The sequence below is a fragment of the Epinephelus fuscoguttatus genome, linkage group LG1 (assembly GCF_011397635.1).
Source record: "Epinephelus fuscoguttatus linkage group LG1, E.fuscoguttatus.final_Chr_v1".
NCBI classification, from domain to species: Eukaryota; Metazoa; Chordata; class Actinopteri; order Perciformes; family Serranidae; genus Epinephelus; species Epinephelus fuscoguttatus.
The window spans coordinates 4821416-4843563 of NC_064752.1; the positions used below are offsets into that span (position 1 = coordinate 4821416).

A 22148-nucleotide genomic window follows, 5' to 3' on the forward strand; every position below is an offset into this window, starting at 1 on the left:
CCAGTGTGTCCTGCAGAGATGAAAGTTTTTTAGCACATCCAAATGTCTTCATCTAAATGCAACCACCGTTGCCACAAACATTCCTTGGTTACTAGATGTCACATGTTTCAAATGGTGTTCAGATTGGTTGAACAGTTAGCTCACAGTGATATTTATTATCTTGTTGTAATTTGTACTGTGTGCACAACATTTTCTATTTCATATTATTTTAACCAAATGTCACCAAAATATTTGACAGTATTCCTGAAATCAGTAGAATGATGTGAGATTATTTTCAGAATTTCATCACCAATGCTTTAACTGACACAGTTGTTATTCCTCATACTTATTTTTTGTCTTATTATTTTTCTTCCACCAGATTTCTGTGCGTAACTTGTGCCACAGCTCTGAGCGCACACAGGGTCTTCATAAAACATAGATTCAAGATTCAAAGTGTTTATTGTCATATGCACAGTAAGGACACGCGTTTCCCTGCAGAATGAAATCTGTTCTTTTCTGTCACCAATTAATGCTAAACAATATAAATCTGAAGTATAAAATAGATCAAAATATACTGTTTTAATATCTCCATGCTTAGTGTAATATTAATTTGCCTGATGCAGCTGGATCTGTGAGCATTTGGTCGATAAGAAGACTGTTAAGAGTGGGTCAGCTCAGCTCGATCTTAGTGAAAGATCTTCTTAAGCTAAGTGCGAATCTGGGAGACCCATTTTTCTTTCACAGGAGGCTTAAGAGCGTTCTTAAGAAGCTCTTAGCACTAAAATCTTTTTAACTGGATCTGGGAAACGTGGCCAATGACTAGTGAACTTTAAAGGGGGCGTGGCTCAGCAAATGATTCCACAACATTTGGACCAATCACCACAAACCTTACAAGCAATGTCTCAGAGGTTCCTGAAAGTTTCATTTATGTTGACCACTAGGGGGCACCACAAATTAAAAAAAAATGGGCTTGGGATAACACAAATCAGATTATAAATCAAATTGATTGTCCAATCATCACAAAACTTGTATGTTGAATAATAATTATGAACCATGTGTGTGAAATTATTTTGAAATCAGTAAATAGATAGACAGCCAGAAGTTCCAAACAAGTGCAATGGTCTTTCTCAAAATTTGGCCAAAAATCATTGAGAGTTTTTTCAAACATCAACAAACGTGGTGGACTTGTTCAATTAAGTCATTAAAGAATGTCCCCAAAATGTTTCTGCAGCCGACCAATAGGAAGCAACAGTGTTTCCAAAGAAGAGCGTGGCCCGGTGGAGATTTAACCGTAAATGAATGAGCATCTGTCTGATTGTCATAAAACCTGTTGGTGATCTTTAATTCAGGCGTCCTGAACTGTCAAAGGTCTTGATCCTACCCAGCTTTCAGCTGTTAAAGATCCATGCTGGCTTGAACCCCAGAGTTGCTACTGTGGCTATATTTTTACGTTGCTCTTCCACACACACAACAATTTACAGGAAGTGCACCTCTTGCTCCGTGTTTAAAGACAGCACTGTCATTAATGAACAGTTCAGACTCTCATTCACAACAAACTACAGTCAGTGACAAAACTCTGAAATGTTGTGATTGAGCCCATTTTCAGTTGTAGAAGAGTTCATAAAGGGTGTTTACACTGAGGATTCTTTAATCCAGCTGCTCTGTCAGCATCACTGATTCATTGTTATGACATGAATTCGGGACAAAAAGCTATGAACATAAGGTCAAAAAACCAATGATGAAAGAAGAACTAAAAGTGCTAATACCACATTATAAATGCCCCACTAAAAACTAATGTCCTGCAGTCAAAGTAAGTGTTGTTAGCAAAATGTACCTAAAGCACTTAAATGAACAGTTGTGATTGTGCAGTAAACTGTTTCATGCTGTCACATTCTTACAAAAAAGATGTCCTCTCATTTTCTGAAATGTCAGCAGTCTATAGGAGATAAAATCTGAGTGTGCACACTCGTAAGTTTGTGTCAAACAAACAACCTTAAACTGTCCAGGACACAAACCAGTCAGGTCTGTGAATGTGAATCAGAACTAGGTGGAAAAAACAGTACAATAAACACAGAAACAGAATTTATTTCACCTGTCTGAAAAGTTGATGATGTCACACAAGAACTCTAACGTGTTTTGTTTTGCCTTTCAGGTGGTGTCTTAAAAGACAGATCAGATGAAAACATCAGAGGTGAGTCCTGATTTTAATGACGTCAATGATCTTTACATCCTCATGTTTGTGATTTGAATTCATTTCAATGAAAGGGCTGTAATTTGCTCCACAGGCCTGAGAATCACTGAAAGTGACTCCTCTGTGTTGATCTGACTGAGATCATGGTTTCAATGTGTTAAACTGATTACACGTCAGTTAAAATTGAGACATTTATTATACACTGACATCTTTTTGGTGTCTAGTAATTTAAGATTTGATCCTGTAGACTAGAGAATGGCTCCTGTGCTAATAACATTTCTTCCTAATGGCTCTGTCCCCTAAAGAAAAAACTCAAAGCAGGGGCCATGTGGAAACAAGGTGCTTACACACTTTGGTGAGACGTTCACTGACTTGTTGTGGGAACAGATGATGGAACAGACACACACCACATTTACAGATACACATTTTACTATGTGTTTTTGAGGAGAGGCAGGGCCACCACTCACTTTTTGCAATATTTTTTTTGTTTAAATTGTTAGCATTTAATAAGGTACAGTGACTAAAGGTATATTTTATCTGGGCGACACCTGTTACTGAGAGTTAATTGGATTGATCTGGTGTATTCATCATTGTGTTGTTGGCACTGGTATAAGTTCTGTGTGTCAGGACCACCAAATTACAATCCAAATACACTTCTTACCAATGTCTTTGTTCAGTTTGTGTTGAAACTGTTTGAGAGAGAAGTTGATTCAACTGTATTATCATTTTGGGGGCTGCAGTTTGATTGGATTGTATTAGACTGTACAGGTGTACCTAATAAAGTGGACACTTAGTTTATGTATCAATCACTGACACAGCAAAGTTCCGATAACACAACAGGTGCACATGCTTTTAAATACCCTTTGTTCTGTATTTTATAACTTGTCTTTCATATTGTAGAAACTGTGAAATGTGTCAGACAACAAATTTAATGTGATTTAATTTTAAGGTATTTTATTTAGCACAACAAATGTGGCATAAAAATTAGAAAGTTGTGCAATGTCTTCACTGTATAAGTGGGTCTGTCATGATATGAGTCAGAACTATTTTTTGTGGTTGTAAATAGGTACCAAACCTTTGTTCATAGTTAAAAGTGTTTAAAATATGAGACCCTGCCAGATAATGATAAGTGGTGCGATTGAGCTCTATTCTGTGCTTTTCTGTGTCTTTCAGTTTTGGTTTTGTTTTGTCGATTATAAAATGATGTAATTGTCCTTTTTATATTCTGTTGTTTACAGGTGCAGCTAAGAAGCCATTCATCACAGCACTTGAGCAAACAAAAGACTGGTCACGGCTGCAGTGTGAAGTCCAAGATGCTTCTCCAAAACCTAAAGTAGAGTGGAAGGACAGTTCTGGAAACAAACTTCCTGCTGAAGAACCACAGGTCACAGACAGAGGAGGAGGCAGCTATGACATCATCCTCCAAACGACTGTGACCAAGACCGACCACTATCGCTGTGTGGTCACACAGGGGGACATCAACCATCAGACTGAAGCAACGATTCATGTTTACATCAGTGGTAAGATTCTTCCTTATTTTATATTCAGATATTTTTAATTGTTTATGTGTTAATGTGTGCTGATAGTGAACATCGGTTTTGATGTGATAATACTTAATTAAAAGTATCAGCAAAATGAACTTAAAGTAGCAAACGTTTTATAAAAAGTTTTATATTTTATAAGTTGATCACGTTTTGCTTGTTAGATCAAAGTAACCAGTAACTGTATCTGTCTGATAAATGTAGTGCAGTAAAAAGTGCAATATTCTCCTCTGAAATCTAGTGAAGTAGAAATATATAAAGTCACATGAATCTGAATCGTTCACCTCTTGTCTCATTTGAGGCTGATTTGTTTAAAATATTTGATCCAGATTTCATCTCTGTGTTGCTCAGATAAATATTTCTGTATTTTAAAGTGAGGGATAAATTCAGACGATCAAACCTGAACAAACGTGTAGTTTTATATTAAAATAAAAGATAACGCTCTCCTTCCTTTCTGAGAAAATAAAACACACTCCAGTTAAATCTTTCATCGGCTGCTGTCGGCTACAAAAGAAGAATTACAACAAATGTGATGATGAGTTTTTCATTCTGGCAGCATGAGACTGTTGATCAGATACACTCAGTGGCCACTTTATTAGGTACACCTGTTTGATTCAATACAGCAGCTGTGACATCAGTTCTACCTTTACAGAGTTTATAATGTTCAGATGTTGTTGACGTTGTTATAAATGAAACTCTGTTTATGGCGGCGGTAGCTCAGTCCATAGGGACTTGGGTTGGGAACCGGAGAGTCGCCTGTTCGAGTCCCCGTCCGGACCAAAATATGGAGCGTGGACTGGTGGCTGGAGAAGTGCCAGTTCACCTCCTGAGCACTGCCAAGGTGCCCTTGAGTAAGGCACCGAACCCCCCAACCGCTCGCCTCACCAAGAGCAGCCCCCTCACTCTGACATCTCTCCACTTAATGCATGTATAGGTCCTGATTGTGCACGTGTGTGTCTTTCAGACCTGTGTGTAACTGTCAAGCAAGAGTGAAAACATTGAATTTCCCCTCAGGGGGATTAATAAAGTAAATAAACTTAAACTTATTATTGAGGTGATAGTTAAAGGTGGTGTTGTACTGGACGACATTAAACTGAGAGTTCATCAGTTGGTTCTGATGTTTGTTCTCCCTGTTTACAAACATGAGAGGGTCAGAATATTAGGAACACCTCCAGTACAACACCATCACTAACTATAATCTCACTGATAAAACATTAATAAACACGTCTATAGAGACAGAGCTCAACGTGTCATACTCTGAAAGCCACGCCCACCTGAGGGGAAACTATCAGCGCCACAATATGAAACTGAGGACTGAAACACTGACAGAATGTCTGTAGCTCTCTAAAAACACCAGATATCAGCATGTCAGAGGATTATTTTATCACCTTGTGTCCACCAGAGAGGAAAAGTTACACTGACACACTGAATCCTGTCGCTCTGTCTCAGTGTCGTCTTCTCCTCACCTTCCTTATCTTGGAGAAATGATCCCACTGAACGACCAGCAGTGACATACTTTGATATTTACAACTGTTTGATCCAATCACCAGGTGAGATCATCATTTAACTGAACAAAGACTAAAACCAGGTGTTACATAGCTTAGTTAGCTTCAACCTCTACATCACTGGTTCCCATCCAGAGAGTCCCGACCCCCATTAGGGGTCACCAAAGCTTCACAGGGGGTCGTGACACCTTCTTGATTTGAAGAGGTGTAAAGCCTCCCACAGACTGTGAGATTTTAGCATCTTATAAGTTTAGTGCAGCTACACTGTGCGACATGGATCTGATAAACTTGGGTACGACATCAGGTTTGATGTCTGCAGACTGTACGATGACAGCGCCGACTGAATCACAGGCTACGACGTACGATGCAACAGCTTCACATACTGAGTGATGCTGCACAGGTTATTACTTCTCCACCTGTGAAGCTCAACATAGAGGCTCACATTATCAAATAACATAAAGTTTAGTGGGCACTATATACTGCAGTGTGTGTGTGTGTGTGTGTGTGTTTGCTAGCTGCTAGGTGTCTCACCTTCTGTACGCGATCATGGTCAGAGCTGGAGGACACATCATACAGGCAAGGCTTCTGCTGCCACAACTCCACAAGGTTTTCCTCTTTGCTGGAATCACACACATTTCTTTTAGTGTGTTTTGCCTCCATGGCGAGCTGCTGTCTGTCTGTTTGGGGTTAGCGCTGATCAGTGCGTCATTTCATGCTGCATTTCTATTGGTTGGTTAGTAGACGTAGGTGGTAACAGCAGTCACACAGTGAGATGGTCATCCTGAATTTCTGACACTGTTAGAATTTTATCCCAGGCTGTCTTTGATCACAAGACTGTGACATCAGCCATCCTTGAACCTCTCTCACTGTGTGACATAGGACCATCGTTTTAGAGCCACGACCAAAGATATCGCCACGTTTCTTTATTTTAAGTTTAGATTATTTAAGATATGAACTTAAAACAACCTGACAGGATCAGGGCACGGTGAAGACCTGAACACGAGTTATATTCACAGAGTCTTCACTCTTTGTTAGAGCTAATAGAACAATGGCCAAACACCAGGGAAAAGAAAACACTGAGTTAAAATAAAGACAGGTCTGTGTGTGTGTATGATTGTTAACAATTAAAGAAAATGACTAAAAATATGAGGAAAACTCGTCTCTGAGGCAAAATTCACATTATTATTATAATTGAACATTGCAGTAACATAAAGGATGGATCACAAGGCTGTTTGTTTGGGACAGTAGTCGCTCCCAGTGACGACCCCACAGAGGATCATCACCTGACTCTGCAGTTGACCTCAGCTCTCCAGAGCGTCAGAGTGTCTCTGAGCTCACTGTTTTGGTTCACTCTCAGGGCTCCTGTCAGTGTTGTTTCCAGCAGTCGGCAGCTGCTTTCATCAGTAACGCTCTGATAAACCCACTGTACACTACAGGACCTGCCCAGCACAACACAGTCAACGGGAAACGTTGGCGACTAGCTGGTGAACATGGTGGAGCATTGAGCAGCTGAAGAGACACATATTTACATCACCATCATCATCACCATCATCATCATCATCAGTCAGAAACAGAGCTAAAAGAAGAGTAAATGTTTCCCTCACATTCATCAGGTGGATAAAAACATGACTCCTAATGAATGATAACGTTGCTCCGTAACTGCTGGATGTACAAATAAACAACTGTTTACTAACAAGTTGACCAACTTAGAAGATGATGATGTTTCAATGTTGTGTTGTCAGCTTGTCTCTGCTGCCCCCAAGTGGCCAAAAACATCAGTTAATGTAGGTTTAAGGACGTCTCGCCCACGTCAGCCTGTCTGGTTGTGATAAGAGTGATGACACACATTACAACAGCTGTTGTGCACAGATATAAATACAGGTGTGTCTTGAGACAAACTTATGTTTGTCATAGATTTCTACTTCAGTATGAACTGTTACAAACACACAGTCAGTGTGAACGTTGTCAGCCAGCTGTAGCTAACGTCTGTGTGGTCAGTATTTTAGTGCTGAATAAACACAAAGTGTAAAAACAGTCCAACAGTCAGATTCACAGATGAAATGGAGACAAAAGTGAACTTTGTGTTGAGTGTGAATTCACCTTTTAGGAGCATGAACATCATGAATCATTGTGACGATGATCTCCAGCTGTGATTCTACACTAATACTATATGTGCTGTACATGATGTGCAGTCACATTCACAGTGTTACATTTACTGTCTGTAAACATGTTTCAGAGGAAAGATTTGAGGACACACATGATGAACATTGACAAGTGTTGTGCAGCATCACACTCATAGTATCAAAACACAAACTATTCCATATGACACCATAAAAGAAGCCAAATGTAATTTCCTTGCCTTCTTCAGTGTCATGCACAGACTGAAGGTCAGCTCTGATTCTCACCTCCTTTTCTCTACAGTCTGTTTCTACTTTACAGTTGAGAGCACAACATGAACTAAACAAGGCCTGTACTGTTGTCTGCTCTAATTCCCATAATACTTTGGCAATGAAAAGCTTTCTGATTGTTGTTGTTAGAAATATGAGCACATACTAACTAGTCCATGTAACTGTGGAGGAGCTGATTGTTGTCTACAGAAAACACAATATGTGAGCTGCTCAGAGTGAGTAGAAGAGCTAATAGAGAATGATCTGACATGACACTGGTGTCAAATGACTTCTAGTGTTCAAGCTCCACTTGTCAAACTGTGATGATGAAAACATGAATCAACAAACATCAGCACACAGTTTAACTCTCACTCAATATACATCACATGTTAAACAAGTGGATGTGAATCACTTTAAGTGCAGTTAAATCACATTTTACAGAATAATCATTTCTTGCTAGAGACACAGTATAACATTCTGTACTTTGACAAAGTGTTTATGTGTTTGTTTAAAGCTTAAAACATATTTCTTGTAAGTTATGATGCAGCTGCTGATGCTGAAATAATTGACATGTTTGTATTGTTTTTAGCTTTCTGATTGGACACTGATGCTGATGTTGCCTGGCAACCACTTAACACATGACCAAGAGCTCAGACGTGACTTAAGATTGAACGTTGCAGCCTGGTTTAGTAAATCGCTGGTCTGAAACTAACTAGATGTTACATATAATATAGTAAATACTTGAGACAAACCCAGTAACAGATTAATAAACAGCTGTCACAACCTGATCCTGATGATCAACATGAAAACATCACACATTCATTTAGTGACTGAAATCAGTGACGTTTTTGTTCCACCAGTGAGAAGATAAAAAGGATGTGACAAATGAATGTAACAGTAAAATATACTGAGGCTCTGTAATGTGTATTAGATGTAATCAGATTACATAAGAGTGAGAGAGAGTGCTTCATTAATCATTGCTCCAAACTGCAGTGTTTCAGTCTCACACATGAATCACAGAACAAACAACAGACGCACACTCAAAGATGTAGATATGATTTTAGTTATTGATGATTTTATTCTTTTATTTCTTGACTAGAAACTGAACTCAAACTAAAAACTAGGACCAAACTTTAACTCTAAATACACACAGTGATAGTTCCTGGTAATAATTTGATAACATGGAGGCAAATGAAGTTTTTAATAGATAATGTAAACCTGTAATTAGTACACAGTGCACTGCAGCGAGGCTCCCAAATAACTCACATGTAGCTTCCTAACACTGTCTTCATTCAGTGCAGCAGAGAGCTGGTTGATTCAAAGCAGAACTAAACTAAAATGCAGCATCAGGTTTTGACTCAAAGTAAAAATGCAGATAAAAACAACAGTGAATGAAGCAACAACCAAACAAACAATAAGTCTTTTACTCTGCACAGTAAACACACTTATTTGTGAATAATTATATAACAGTTTGTTCTGATACAACATACGTTTGAAAACATTTAAAACAATATTGTTTAAAGGTCTTAAGAGTGTTTTCTGTCACACTCAGTCACACACACACCTACAATTAAAAACAAAGGTATGAATATACACACACCTTGAGTCAGTGAATGATGAAAACATGCTTTACATGGTTTAGCTCTCATTTAAGTTGTAGCTGCCAATTTAAAGCATTTAAAGCATCATGTTATAATTTTAGTAATTCTGATGAAACCAACAGAAGCTGAGGAGAAATCTTGTGAATAGATTTTAGGATGAAGGATGAATTGAACATTTTTAAATTAGATATGTTAGATTTTGAATATCTTAATATCATAACTGTTTTCTTCTCCTGGTTTTAAAGGCTGCATTACAGTAAAGTGATGTCATTTTCTGAACTGACAGACTTTTCTAGCTGTTCTATTATTTGCCTTCATCCACTTAGTCATTATGTCCACATTACAGATGATTGTTCATCAAAACTCTACTTGTGCTCCAGTTATCGGGGGTCACACTGCTCAGCTCCTCTAGAATGTTTATTCCAGACTGCTGGATGGTTGAACCTCAGATCCAGGAGGAGCAAGGCAGATTGCGTCCTGGCCGTGGAACAGTGGACCAGCTCCTCACCCTTGCAGGGTTACTGGAGGAGTCGTGGGAGTTTGCCCTCCCAGTTTAGATGTGCTTTGTGGACTTGGTGAAGGCTTACATTCACCCGTCCTCGTGTGACCTGAGTGAGAGCTGTGTGACTGTGTCCTTGGCAGGAAGTCAAACACATTTTCAGTGGGTGTCGCCACTGACTGCGTACTGAGATCCTCCTCATGAGAAGGGTCCTCATGAGGAGGATCTCAGTACGCAGTCAGAGAGAGGAGTGTGTTTGGTTGGGGACCTCAGAATCACTTTACTGCTTTGCTCAGTTTTTCAGAAAATTTCACTGAAGAAATTGAAAGAAAATGTAAATGCTGCACTGCACAGTTCACCAAATCATAGCTGCTGTTTAATGTGATTTGCAGAAGGCAGCCCAGTGTGAGTGTATTTCTAGCAGCCATGCAGCAGCTTCCCAACAGCTGGATGCAGCAGAAATACTGAGTGTAAACAGGCTGTTTGTCTCAGTACAGTAAACACACACTGCACAATGCAACAAAACACAAAGACTAATTCCTTATTTGTGCAAAACCATCTTGGCAATAAAACTTTCTCTCATTCCGATCCTGATTTCTGGTCAGTTTATCACTGAATGTACAGCACTTCAAAACAATAAAGTTTTTCGATCATTTTTTATTTACTTAAAAAATGAATTAATTGAAGTTTTATGTCTGAGATCTCATCACTGTTTTTTTTTACACTGCACTAGAAAGAAAACGGTCCATTTTTACTTTAGTTATCTCAGTTACGTGAAATGAATATAAGTTATGCAAGAATATGTTCTCATGTGTCAGTGACTAATGCTGTCTGTTTTCATTTTCATCAGTGGAGAGGGGTAACCCCGGATCTGGAGCAAACAGCTCAGGTGTGTGAACTCAAGCATCACGTCACCCTCATACAAAGACCATAACATCTGCATGTTTACATCAATGATAGTTTTGACTTGTATCATAATTTCATGGGTATATACAGAAAATAAGACGAGATAAAAGACACACATCATCTTGTGTACAGTCTGTCTCTTATCTAAAGTGTGAGACCAGTGTGACCTGCCTGTGTTACAGCCTCACAGAGCTGCTGCCTGGCTGTAGACTCTGAGTCTGAGCTCATGAACACTTGTGTTGGAGAGATTCTCCTTCTCCAAATGTGGGTCTAAACGTGTTGTATGCTGCACAAACTGCACTCATTGATTGATTGATTGATTGATTGATTGATTGATTGATTGATTGGGGGCCACGTTTAACAACAACAAAACTATATCAGAACATTTATCTAAACTCTCACACAACTCCTGCAGTATAATCCAGGTCTCATTTATCCAGTCGTGTGCTCAGCACCTCACAAACACATTTTTAGTTAAACTCCACCTCAGTTAAAGTTGGGTAAGTTTCTCTCCTGTTAGTTTCTTCTCTCTTCCATCATCAAAATGAGGGAGTGGGGGGAGGCAGAGCGTACGGCCCGATGCAGAGGGGGAGAGTTCAGTCTGCACAGACGTCTCTCCTCAGCTCTGTCTTCCCTGTGCTCCTTCTTACTTTTCTATCTATCTGTGCTCTTTCCTACCTTTCTGTCCATCTAACTTTAACCCTCTGGTTCCCACTCAGACCCTCAGACGGCACTATTACTCCCACTCAGAGTCTCAAGTGTGTTCATCAAGGGATTGTAACTTCTAGTCCTAAACTGAACTGAATTTAGTATTTAAAACTGAACTTAAAGTGAAACATGTCTCTGTTCTCTTCAAAGCCAGACTCCAATACTAAGATGTTTTCTGTCAAAGATAAATTCTGCAGGATTTTCCTAAAATTACTCTCATACAGAAGTAATCCCTCTCATCTTCACTAATGACCCACTAGAAGTGTGTGGCAGCATCACTGCAGGGAGTAGGAGTGCTGCACCCAAACATGTGTTTCTCCAAAAATAAACAAATGAAATTTTAATAAGACTCAGTGGAAACACTACTGACTGTTACAGTCAGCCATTAACCCCCGAGGTCGGTGATGTAGAGTTCAATATTAAACCACTCTTTTGACTATTTTTAGATATCTCCATAATGCTGCAGTCTAGAAACTGACTATAAATGGCGTTTGCTGCGATCGTATTCTTTTAAGAAGTTTTGTAATCCAGCCTGGAACTGAAGTGTTTTGAAGAGAGTTTATAAAACCAATAAATCCAACTGTGATTATCCTCAGTGATTATTTATCCATGTTAAAATGAATTATTGTTATTAGCTGTTAGCCATTAGCTGAAGCCCACTGAGAGCAAGAATCTATCCCACGATGCACTGGGTGAAGTCTGTCGTCGAATCAGAGACTGTTGCAAAGTGCGTATTCCTTACACACATTTGATCATCAGTCTTTACATAGAGGGGGTGAAAAGTTTAAACACAACTCAGAGTTTATACAAAAACAAATATGAGTTTTATTTGCTCATTGCCGACCTGAAGAGAGAAACATGAATATCCAAAAGGTTTACAGCCGCCGCAGTGTTTCCTGTTTCCTTGTGTTCAGCACCACAGACAGTGTACGAGCACTGTTAAGCATCTGTATGCTAAATTTAATCCTGTAGTCTGTGACATATTCCTGTTTCCATCTTAAAGACGATAATCTGCAAAACAAATAAACTAAACCTGCACTTCTACACAGATCATGACTCTCTGAACATGTGCTCAGTGAAGAGACGCAGAAATCCATGAAATCAAAAATCAGAAATAAGACTTATTTTTTGGTTTCCTTTGATTACCAGCTTCTCAAACAAAACAGGAAAAGTTTTCCTATTTTATGTCCAAAATATCACAAAAGTTAGATTTTTCATGTCACATTAATGAAATAATCATAAACAGATTTTACACAGATTGAGTTTGATCCTCCTTCCTTCATGTTCTCATAAAAGAATAAATCACTTTGTCTGAATTCTGTATCAAACTCTGTCTTTGCTGCAGGCTCATAGTGTTCATTTAGGGAGTGTGTTCATTAGTGTGACACGTTCATCAGAGAAGCCAGCAGTGAGTCAAAATATATCCAAGACCAGACCACAATGTTAAAGAAATGTTTTATTTTTATTACTTTATTTTCTGAAGTCGATCACATGTTTTGTGTGTGAGATCAAAGTAACTAGTTCCTATATAAAGTGTGATAAAATGGAAAGACTCAGGTAAATTGTACTTTTCCTGCTCAGTGAAACATAAACGTAGCTCAGCTGCATGTTCAGCTGGATGTGTCATATTTTCTTTGAACAAAGCTTTATTAGCTCTAACAACAAGTATGATAAAACAAAGAGTTAATCCAGAGTCCATGACTGACTTGTACCTGTGAGCCTGAGCTCAGGGTGTAGAGAAGCCGTGTAGCAGCAGTCAGATGTAAACAGGCTGAAGTGGAGGAGGCAGGACAGTGATTCAAACATTCTTCCTCCTGATGAGCAACACGTGTCAGAAAGAGGACGATGCTCCAACATCACCCTCCTCACTACTGAGAGCAAAACCAGAAGCAACCTGTGAGCTGTGCAGCCAAGCAGGAGGAAACTGTCCATAAGATCAATGCTGACATCACTGTTCCTGCTGACATTCATCCCACTGCTGTTTTTATCTGCTAACAGCTTTAGAGTTTACATTTCAGGAGCATCCACACCTTCAGCTGTTCTCTTTGTGGAGACTGTGATGTCCAGTCTGATGGAGATGATGTACACTTACACTCTCAGGGTTAATGGTAATTAATATTAATGTTTTTGTCTGTTTCAGAGTCCACTGGATGGACTGTTTCTGGAGTTCTTGGCGGTCTTTTGTTTTTTGTTATTGTTGGTGGTGTTGTTCTGGCTGTGCTTATATACATGGGTTGCATCCCACTGAATTGTAAGAAAGGTAAGTTAAAATAATTGACAGTATCCACATGTTGATGATGAGCAGACAACACAACAGATTCTTTATATGTATCTCATGTTTAGAGTCTTGACAGTTGTTTTATCTTCTCAGACATGAATCATTCTGTTGGTATTTACACTCAGGGTAGGATCAAGTCAGTCTGGATTTTCTTTAATATAACTATTTTTTCCTTCCTGCAGGTTCACCAGCAGATCACAAGGAAGGTTCAGTAGTCCCTCTTAAGAGTCAACCCAGTCGGTCACAGGAGGCACCCGATCCAGAAACCTAACTGTCTCTACATGTGTTGTAACGTTTGCGGCTGAAGGATGTGAACTGTGTTAATGTAAATTCTGCGAGAAGCAGTTTGAGTTTTAGATCAGACTGTGTGTTTGTGAGGACAATTTGGCTGATCTTGTTTTCACATTACAGTTCAAATTAGTCTCAGGTTAAGGTCAGGATCAGGGTTGTGGTTAGACAGATAGTTGTGATGGCAGAAGGGTGGAAGTGATGTTGTCGGGGTGAATGTGTATTCAGCTCGTTCTGCCTTCACATGGAGACATCATGACCACAATCTGTCTCTGAACTTAACCTAGTGTTGTTTATACGCTGTCCTCACATTGAGTTCTCCCCATAAAGATCACAGACTGCAAGATAACAGCACGCCCGCTCTCTGAGCTAATTTAAATATCTAAAAGAATAGGAAATCATCTTGTGATGAGCTCACTCAGTCGCAACTTAAAAAGAAAGAAAGCCAGGGGTGTAAAGTGGGGGCTAGTGGCTCCTTCCCTTCTTCCTACCTTCCTACTCTTGGCCCCCGTACTCAGACCACAGCCATCTTTTAACTGCCTTCATTTGATCTCAACCACGCACACACACTCACTGCTAACCCTGGCCGACATTCGCTTCAGGTGTTGTTGCACTGTATTGTTTTAGTTTAGTTTAGTTTTTTATTTTTTCAGATGTTGGACAAAGAAAATAGAATACATTCAAATAGAATACATTCATTTGAAAATATAAATGAAGAGAGAAAAGGAAAAAAAAAAGAAAATGCAAAAGGAAATACAAATCCTATCATGTCACCCCTTTTTAGAAAACTCTACAATTTTTTTTTTTAATATATATAATTTTTTGAGTCCATATGTCCAAAAAAAAAACCCCTAGTTTATACCCCTGACCAGTTAATATTTAAAGTTAAATAAGCAGCATACTGACTTTAGATTTGAGCTTTGAACACTGGTAATGCATCTATATAGATGCTTTCATGTGATACATGACAATATCAAATTCTACAGTTTGGTGTATGCAGTGTAACATGATTTAGCAAAGTAATTAATTCGATCATTTCCCCTTCTGCTTCATCTCTGTACCTGTTGAGAATTGTTTGTTAAATCTGTTTTTGAATTGAATGATGTTTTTGCTCTGTTTCAGTTCTTCCTCTAGCCCATTCCACAAGGTTACACCAGAGGAGGAGATACTCATTATTTTAAGGGTTGTATGCATTACAGGTCTTTTAAAGTTCAGTGGTCCCCTGAGGTTGTATCCCCCCTCCTTTTCCATAAATTTATTTTGTACATTACCAGGTAGTTGATTGTATCTTGCTTTGTACATAACTCGCAAAACTTTAAACGTAACCAAATCAGTGAACTTCAAAATATGTGATTCCAGAAACAATCTGTGTGTATGGTCCTGATACCCTGTGTTGTGTATCACCCTTAGGGCTCTTTTTTTGGAGTGTAGAGATTGAGTTTGTTGTTGTCTTATATGTATTGCCCCAAACCTCTGAACAGTAGTGCAGGTATGGGAGGATCATTGCACAGTACAGTGTGTGCAGTGATTGGGGATTGAGAATATGTTTTACCTTATTTATTACTGAAATGTTCTTTGCTATCTTAGCCCTGACAAACTCTATATGGGGTTTCCAGCAGAGCTTATGGTCTAAAATCACACCTAAGAATTTGTTTTCATGTACTCTTTCTATTTCAATGTGATCTATTATCAGCTTGATGTCTATTTTGTTCTTACAATTTCCAAAGACCATACATTTTGTTTTATTTAAGTTTAAAGATAACTTGTTTCTGTCGAACCACAGTTTTACTTTATTCATTTCTGATGATAATACCTTCATAATCTGCTGGATGTCCTTCCCTGTACAGAATATGTTTGTGTCATCTGCAAACAATACATATTTCAATACTGATGACACCGAACACAAATCATCGATATAGCTGGAGTGATCCCATCACCAGATGCTCTCTTGCTGGTTTGTCACAGGAGTTATTAATTTAGTGTCTTTTTATTGGTGTATTTAATATGAACTGTTCACTTTAATCTGTTTTAATTTTGGCCTTACAAAATAAAAGTTGGACCACATGTTAGTTCAGTGATAAGAAGGAGACAGAGGTCAGTTACACAGAGACAGACTGGAGTTAACAGGGTGACAACAGAAGAGAGGAAGTTTCCTTTAATACTGACAGAACTGATTATTAATGACTCATTCTCTTCAGTGACAATTAAATTAACAGTTTGTGTTAAAGTCTGATATTTAATGTGTATATAGTGACTGAGTTCCACTGTGTGTGGCTTTAAGAGGAGAAACAGTGTGTTTTAAATGATGGCTTCTTGTGCTTTGTTCTGTGTGGATTTTCTTCTGTTGTTTTTATATTCTGATTATTTTATGCATCTTGTTTTTAAGATTGATTTCATTTCCAGGCAGCACAGATTTTCATATCACATTTAATGCTTCATTTCTGTCCAAGCGTTTGAATAAAACATGAAAAATGTCAAACTGTGTGTTGTGACTGTTTTGAATGTTTCTGTGTTCAAACTTTGATCAAAGAAACAAAAGTGATTTTAATGTTTTGTTGGATTTTAAGATGATTTAGGGGCATCTATTGGCAGAAATGGTACATAATATTTATACCTGTGGTTTAATTAGAGTATAAAAACCTGAATCTCAGAGTCACTGTGTTTTGTCAGAATGAGCTGCTCATATCTACATACTGAGTGCATTCCAGTACCCATACTGCCATACTATTTAATATGCCACAAGGAGATATGTCCCAATACATATTATGTCAGATGCAGTATGACAAGAGCACCAGGATGTTCAACTGCATCTGGTCATATTTTGAAGTATGTAAGACAGTGTACTTTTCTGGCTATTCTGACCCACAATTTTCTGCACAGCAGACGATCAGTCACATTGACTGAGCCGCACACAGACGGCAGCACATTAAAGTGACTGATGTGCAGTTGAATAGTAATAATAGGAATTATTAATTATTTTAGTGGACAAAATAATCATAAAGATAACCAACAACAAAGTGACATAACTATGAAAACAACAAGGACAGAGAAATATGCATATGTAGTTTTACTGTCATGAAAAGAAGACAGACTCTACAATGTATGCAGTTACAACTTAAAAGTCAAACTACTATCTGGTGGGCTCTGCAGGGGGCCACAGGTATCTGCAACAGGCTATCAGCTGCAGACATGCACGCACCTAAACACATGCACACAGTGTCCTCAGTAACCTCCCACAGTATAGAACATATAATGCAACTGGTTTCAGTAACAGCAAGAATACTATTAAGCCTGATTATCTTTTGCCTGTTTGTTGTTTGTCCTGTCTGTATTCCCATCTCCATCTACCCTCATGTCCTGTTACCTGTTACGCATTACTTGTTATGCATCTTGCACATAAACTACATACTTTGCAACGTAACAACAGCAGAGCTCTCCGGGTTGACGTCTGTCTCTGGTGAGCTCGGTGAATGGCGTTTTGTTTCATCTCCAAGGTAACAGATAAGACCAGAGGTGGGTAGTAACTAGTTACATTTACTCAGTTACATTTACTTGAGTAACTTTTTAAATAAGTTGTACTTTTCAGAGTAGTTTTAATGCAAAATACTTTTTATATTTTTTATAGTTATATTGTTTTAAAGCAACAATACTCTTACTTGAGTACAATATTTGGCTACTCTACCCACCTCTGAGTACATAATTACATATATATATATATATATATATATATATATATATATATATGCACAGTATATATAAGAATATATTTGTGTGTCTTGTGCCTTGATTTATGTTATGTTTGTAAAGATTTAATTTATTTTTGTTTTAGTTAAAGGGGTATCGTTTAAAATACATGAATTTGCAGATTATTATTTTTGATTGATTGATTACGTTCATGTTCTTATTTTACAAAGAAATCAGACGTTACTCAACAGTTACTCAGTACTTGAGTAGTTTTTTCACCAAATACTCTTTTACTCTTACTCAAGTAATTATTTGGATGACTACTTTTTACTTTTACTTGGGTAATATTGTTCTAAAGTATCAGTACTCTTACTTGAGTACAATATTTGGCTACTCTGCCCACCTCTGCATAAGACAGACAGTTAAAGTTTAAGGCTCATTGTCAGGATGCAGTAGTGTGTCCCGACTGTGAGCGTGCAACGGTGCGTGCTTTTTAAGGGCGGCTGCAGTACCTGCTAAAAGCAAAACCAAAAAGTATGTGATTCAGAACTCAGCGATGGAGCGGGTCCTCTTTGACAGAGTCCGCTATGTTGTTGTACAGTAGCCCAGAGCGTACAAATCCTAGGTAGGGCCGTTTGCGTTTCCACATCGACCACATACATATTTTAATAATAACTAGACCGGACCAAAAATGGTTGCCCGCCTGATGCATGCACCAAAAATGTTTCTAGCTGCCAGGTTTACTTCCACAGTATGCGGCCCACTGAATATGTGCAGCAGTGTTTCTCCCGCTGGCCCCACCTGTGAGTTCCAGCTCGGCTCATTGACTTCACATCGTGATGGTGCCACAGATTTTTAAAATCATTTTTGTCAGCTTGAGGAAAGTTTCACAAATATAAAACCACCATGGCTCAAAAAGTCATAATAGAAAGATTCATAGTTGACCTTGTTTGACCCCCAACTTTAACCAAAAGACCTCTGAAAACGAAACTTAGTGACTCCATCTGAAAGAGAAACTCCAGACACAGAATCAGCGATGAAGCTTCAGCTGGACCTGCTGTGTTTTTGTCTTCTGTGTTTGACTAGAAAAACACTGTGTGATGAAAATTGTAAGAATCACTAAGTTACTACAAGTTTAGGAGGACAAAACAGGACAGACAGACAGACAGACAGCTGCGTCTCATCTATGAGGTCACATAGTATTTATCTAAATCTCAAGATAAGGATCTTGGACAGCCACAGTGATTTATCCTGGTAAAAAGAGAATCACCTTCACAGCACTGAAAACCCAGAGTTAACCCTGAAGTTAACCTGCTATATCCCAATCCTGCTTCATCGTCCGGGCCTCTGACTGGGATGAAAACTAAAGTTGACTGAAACTTGGTACTGTGACGATAAAAACACTTCTGACTTTTGTTACAATAATGAATCCATACGTCAAATGAACATCCATGAAGCTTTTGTGTTTGACTGGAAAAACACTTTGTGATGGAAATGGTAAATATCAACTTTGTAGATTTATTTATTTTATTTGTTTGACAGAGGTGGGGCACAGCATATATTCACCTGAAGAAAACCCTGGGTTTAAGAGAAGTATTTTTTGTGAGACTTCTGAGGATGCTGCGTTCACACCCAGTCATGATACTATCATCTGTCACTAATTAGCTGTTTACCTGCAAAATATTCCAAACAGGTGTTTTTGAGCATCCAACAATTTGTACAGTCTTTTGTTGCTTCTGTCCTAAACTGTTTTATGAAGTGTTGTAGGCATTTAATTCAGAATGAGGTCAGTTGAACATTAAATATCTTTGTACTGTAATAAACTGAATATTACTAACATGTTTTACACAGTGTCCCATCTTTTATGGAACTGGAGTTGTAACTACCTGAATCACGATGCAAATGTGAATGTAGTTAAAATACCAGCAAGCTGCTGCAAAATGTTGTTAAACTACTTGTCTGATTCCATGTAGTTCACTACTCCCAGTACAGGAAAGCTGCATTGCCACAGGTAATTAGCAGAATTAGTACAACTCAAAAACAAAGCACAGGGAGACAAACTGTGTGGTCTCTGCCACAATTAGCTCTGGTAGAGGAGGAATAAGACCACTAACTAAACTGCCTGTAAACTGGTGTTTACAGCACCAGTTTACAGGCAAACAGTCTCAGTTCTACATGTGTGTAAACTGAGTCTTTATAGAAAACAAAAGTTACACAATAAAGAGAAATGTGGGTTTTTGGACAGCAGAGGGCGCCACATTATTTAAAACAGAGGCTGAAACAAACCTCTCAGGTCTGGAAAATAATTCTGGTGACACATGTGACAAATATATTTAAATGATGTTTTTATGTTCCAGGACCAGCGGCCATCACAGTGTTGGTGTCAGAAGGGAGTGATGTCACATTACCCTGTTCCCTCAGCACCAAGGAGAACATCCAGCAGAAACTCTTTGACTGGAGGAAACATGATGGTATGATGGGGGTGTTCATGTATGATAAAGGCCTCCATCACAACAATGGTGGTCCAGGTCAAGATGAGCAGTTCAAAGGTCGAGTCTTTCATTTCCAAGATGAGCTGAAACACGGCAACGCCTCCATCATCATCAGAAATACAAAGACGGCTGACAGTGGAGACTACACCTGCTTTTTTCCACTTCTTCAGACGCCTCAAATATTCCACATTGATCTTGTTGTTGGTGAGTACTTTAATGAAACAGTTATAGAGGTCGTCACTTATTTAATGACTGGATCCTCGTCCCCACCGTGTTGTCTGGCACCTGCAGGTCATAAGCTGCAACACAGAGGACAGGTCACTGCCGCAGTGTGAGGTCATCAAACAAGGCTCAGATGTTTAATTAAGGTTCATGTTGTTTTCTAGTTTCTCTGTTTTTCCCACCACTGAAATATGTTCATATACAAGCAGAGAGGGGCCGAACAAAAAAGTCTAATCCTGTAATTATTCTTTGTAAGTTATTGTTTATTCTGTGTTCACAGTTTCATCTCTAAAGCCAAACATCAGAATACTTGGTACCACAGATGATGGAGTGCAGCTGCAGTGTGTTGTTGGAGGTGCTTCTCCAAAACCTAAAGCAGAGTGGAAGGACAGTGATGGAAACATCCTTCCTGCTGAGGAGACACAGGTCACAGACAGAGGAGGCAGCTATGACATCATCCTCCAAGCTACTGTGACCAAGACGGACCGCTATCGCTGTGTGGTCACACAGGAGGACATCAACCATCAGATTCATGCTGAGGTACATGTGTGTTTCATGTCTTTTCATGATCAAAATGAACTGTTCTGTGTGTTTAGCTGACGATCGATCTGCTGTTCATGATTTGCAGTTTTATTCTGAGGGTTAGATTAGCTTTTTGTGATGTTTTTTCAGGCAGCACTATAAGAGACTGGAGCAAGCGATTTCTTTTTGTAGTTACAACATTTGCAGTTTATTGCAGTTGTAGATTTGTGTTTAGCTTCAAAGTGCATCAAAAGTAGAAGTAAAGCCAACTTTAAATGATATATATCAACATATCTGTCCAGTCTTTACAGCTGTGTTTCTTCTCTGATATGAACCATTCTGTTTCATAAAACCTCACTGAGACTACATTGATATATGAGGCCTGTGGTGCTAATAATAAGTAAATAAAATAAATACAACAAAGTTGTGAATATATTACGATATCTGTGAATTATGTTCCTCCAAAGAGAGTTTGGAATCCCTTCCATCCACATCAGTAGAGTCTGAATTCTCCCTTTTTGGACAATTTGTCATTGAAGCAGAAGATACTTTAAATGTTTTGATGATCACATATAGTGGTTTTGTAAAAGGTATGACAGAAAAGAATAATTCAGTAATTCACAAATGTTACAGGGTTAATACAGAGGTGTTTTAGGTCTTACTGTAAATCTCAGGGCTGAACCCTGATGATGAACATGAAATTGTATTTTTAGCTCATTTGTGTATTATCATTATGATATTTGAGGGCAGCAGCAGCTCAGTCTGTAGGGACTTGGGTTGGTAACTGGAGGGTCACCAGCTCAAGTCCCCATTCAGACCAAGTATGGAGCATGGATTGGTAGCTGGAGAGGTGCCAGTTCACCTCCTGGGCACTGCCGAGGTGCCCTTGATAAAGATGCCAAACCCCCAACTGCTCGGTGCCCCCTTGCTCTGACATCTCTCCCTTAATGCATGTATAGGTCCTGTTTGTGCATGTGCATGACGTCTGACCTGTGTGTTTATGAAAATCCTTCAGGGATTAATGAAGTATATCTTCTTCTTCTTCTTCTTCTTCTATTATAAAAAAGAAAAGTCTCAGTTTGGGGATTTTATAAACAGTTGGTAAAACTAGTGTTCCTGTGTTTAGAGCTCAGAGCATGAGTTAAAATATACCTGAGATTATTTGATTTTATTCTAAAAATGACTGATTATATTTGATGTGTTTCCAAAATCCCCACCCCCTCTAATCTTCCTCCACCTGGCTCTCTGCTCCCTGGATGGGCGGAGCCTCAGAGCCTTTAAAGGCAGTCAGCTCACCTGTGGCAGATCCTCTTGTATATGAAATGTAAGTTTCCCTTTGTTTAAA

General features: G+C 38.8%; 2 protein-coding genes across 6 annotated transcripts in view; both read left to right on the forward strand.

Moving 5' to 3' along the window:
• LOC125896893 (uncharacterized) overlaps positions 1-16362 on the forward strand; it is a 130863-nt gene extending 114501 nt beyond the window's left edge. For all 5 annotated transcript variants that reach the window (XM_049589854.1, XM_049589859.1, XM_049589866.1 and 2 more), the window contains 5 exons: positions 2132-2170; positions 3409-3690; positions 10554-10592; positions 13458-13577; positions 13778-16362. In XM_049589854.1, coding sequence (XP_049445811.1) covers positions 2132-2170; positions 3409-3690; positions 10554-10592; positions 13458-13577; positions 13778-13866 — 569 coding nt within the window. In that variant the 3' untranslated portion in view covers positions 13867-16362. The remainder of the gene's footprint in view (positions 1-2131; positions 2171-3408; positions 3691-10553; positions 10593-13457; positions 13578-13777) is intronic.
• A 991-nt stretch (positions 16363-17353) lies between these two features.
• Positions 17354-20965, forward strand: LOC125887898 (butyrophilin-like protein 1). The gene is made up of 4 exons (XM_049575010.1): positions 17354-17396; positions 19925-20263; positions 20562-20827; positions 20954-20965. The coding sequence occupies exons 1-4, from the start codon at positions 17354-17356 to the stop codon at positions 20963-20965; spliced, it is 660 nt and encodes a 219-aa protein (XP_049430967.1).
• The last annotated feature ends 1183 nt before the right edge of the window (positions 20966-22148 follow it).

Bases quoted from the DNA above. Each gene is read 5' to 3' on its own strand.
- LOC125887898 (XM_049575010.1), top strand. From the start codon at position 17,354: ATGGCGTTTTGTTTCATCTCCAAGGTAACAGATAAGACCAGAG. The intron at 17,397-19,924 runs GTGGGTAGTAAC...TTTATGTTCCAG, and splicing joins GGTAACAGATAAGACCAGAG to GACCAGCGGCCATCACAGTG. The intron at 20,264-20,561 runs GTGAGTACTTTA...CTGTGTTCACAG, and splicing joins CCACATTGATCTTGTTGTTG to TTTCATCTCTAAAGCCAAAC.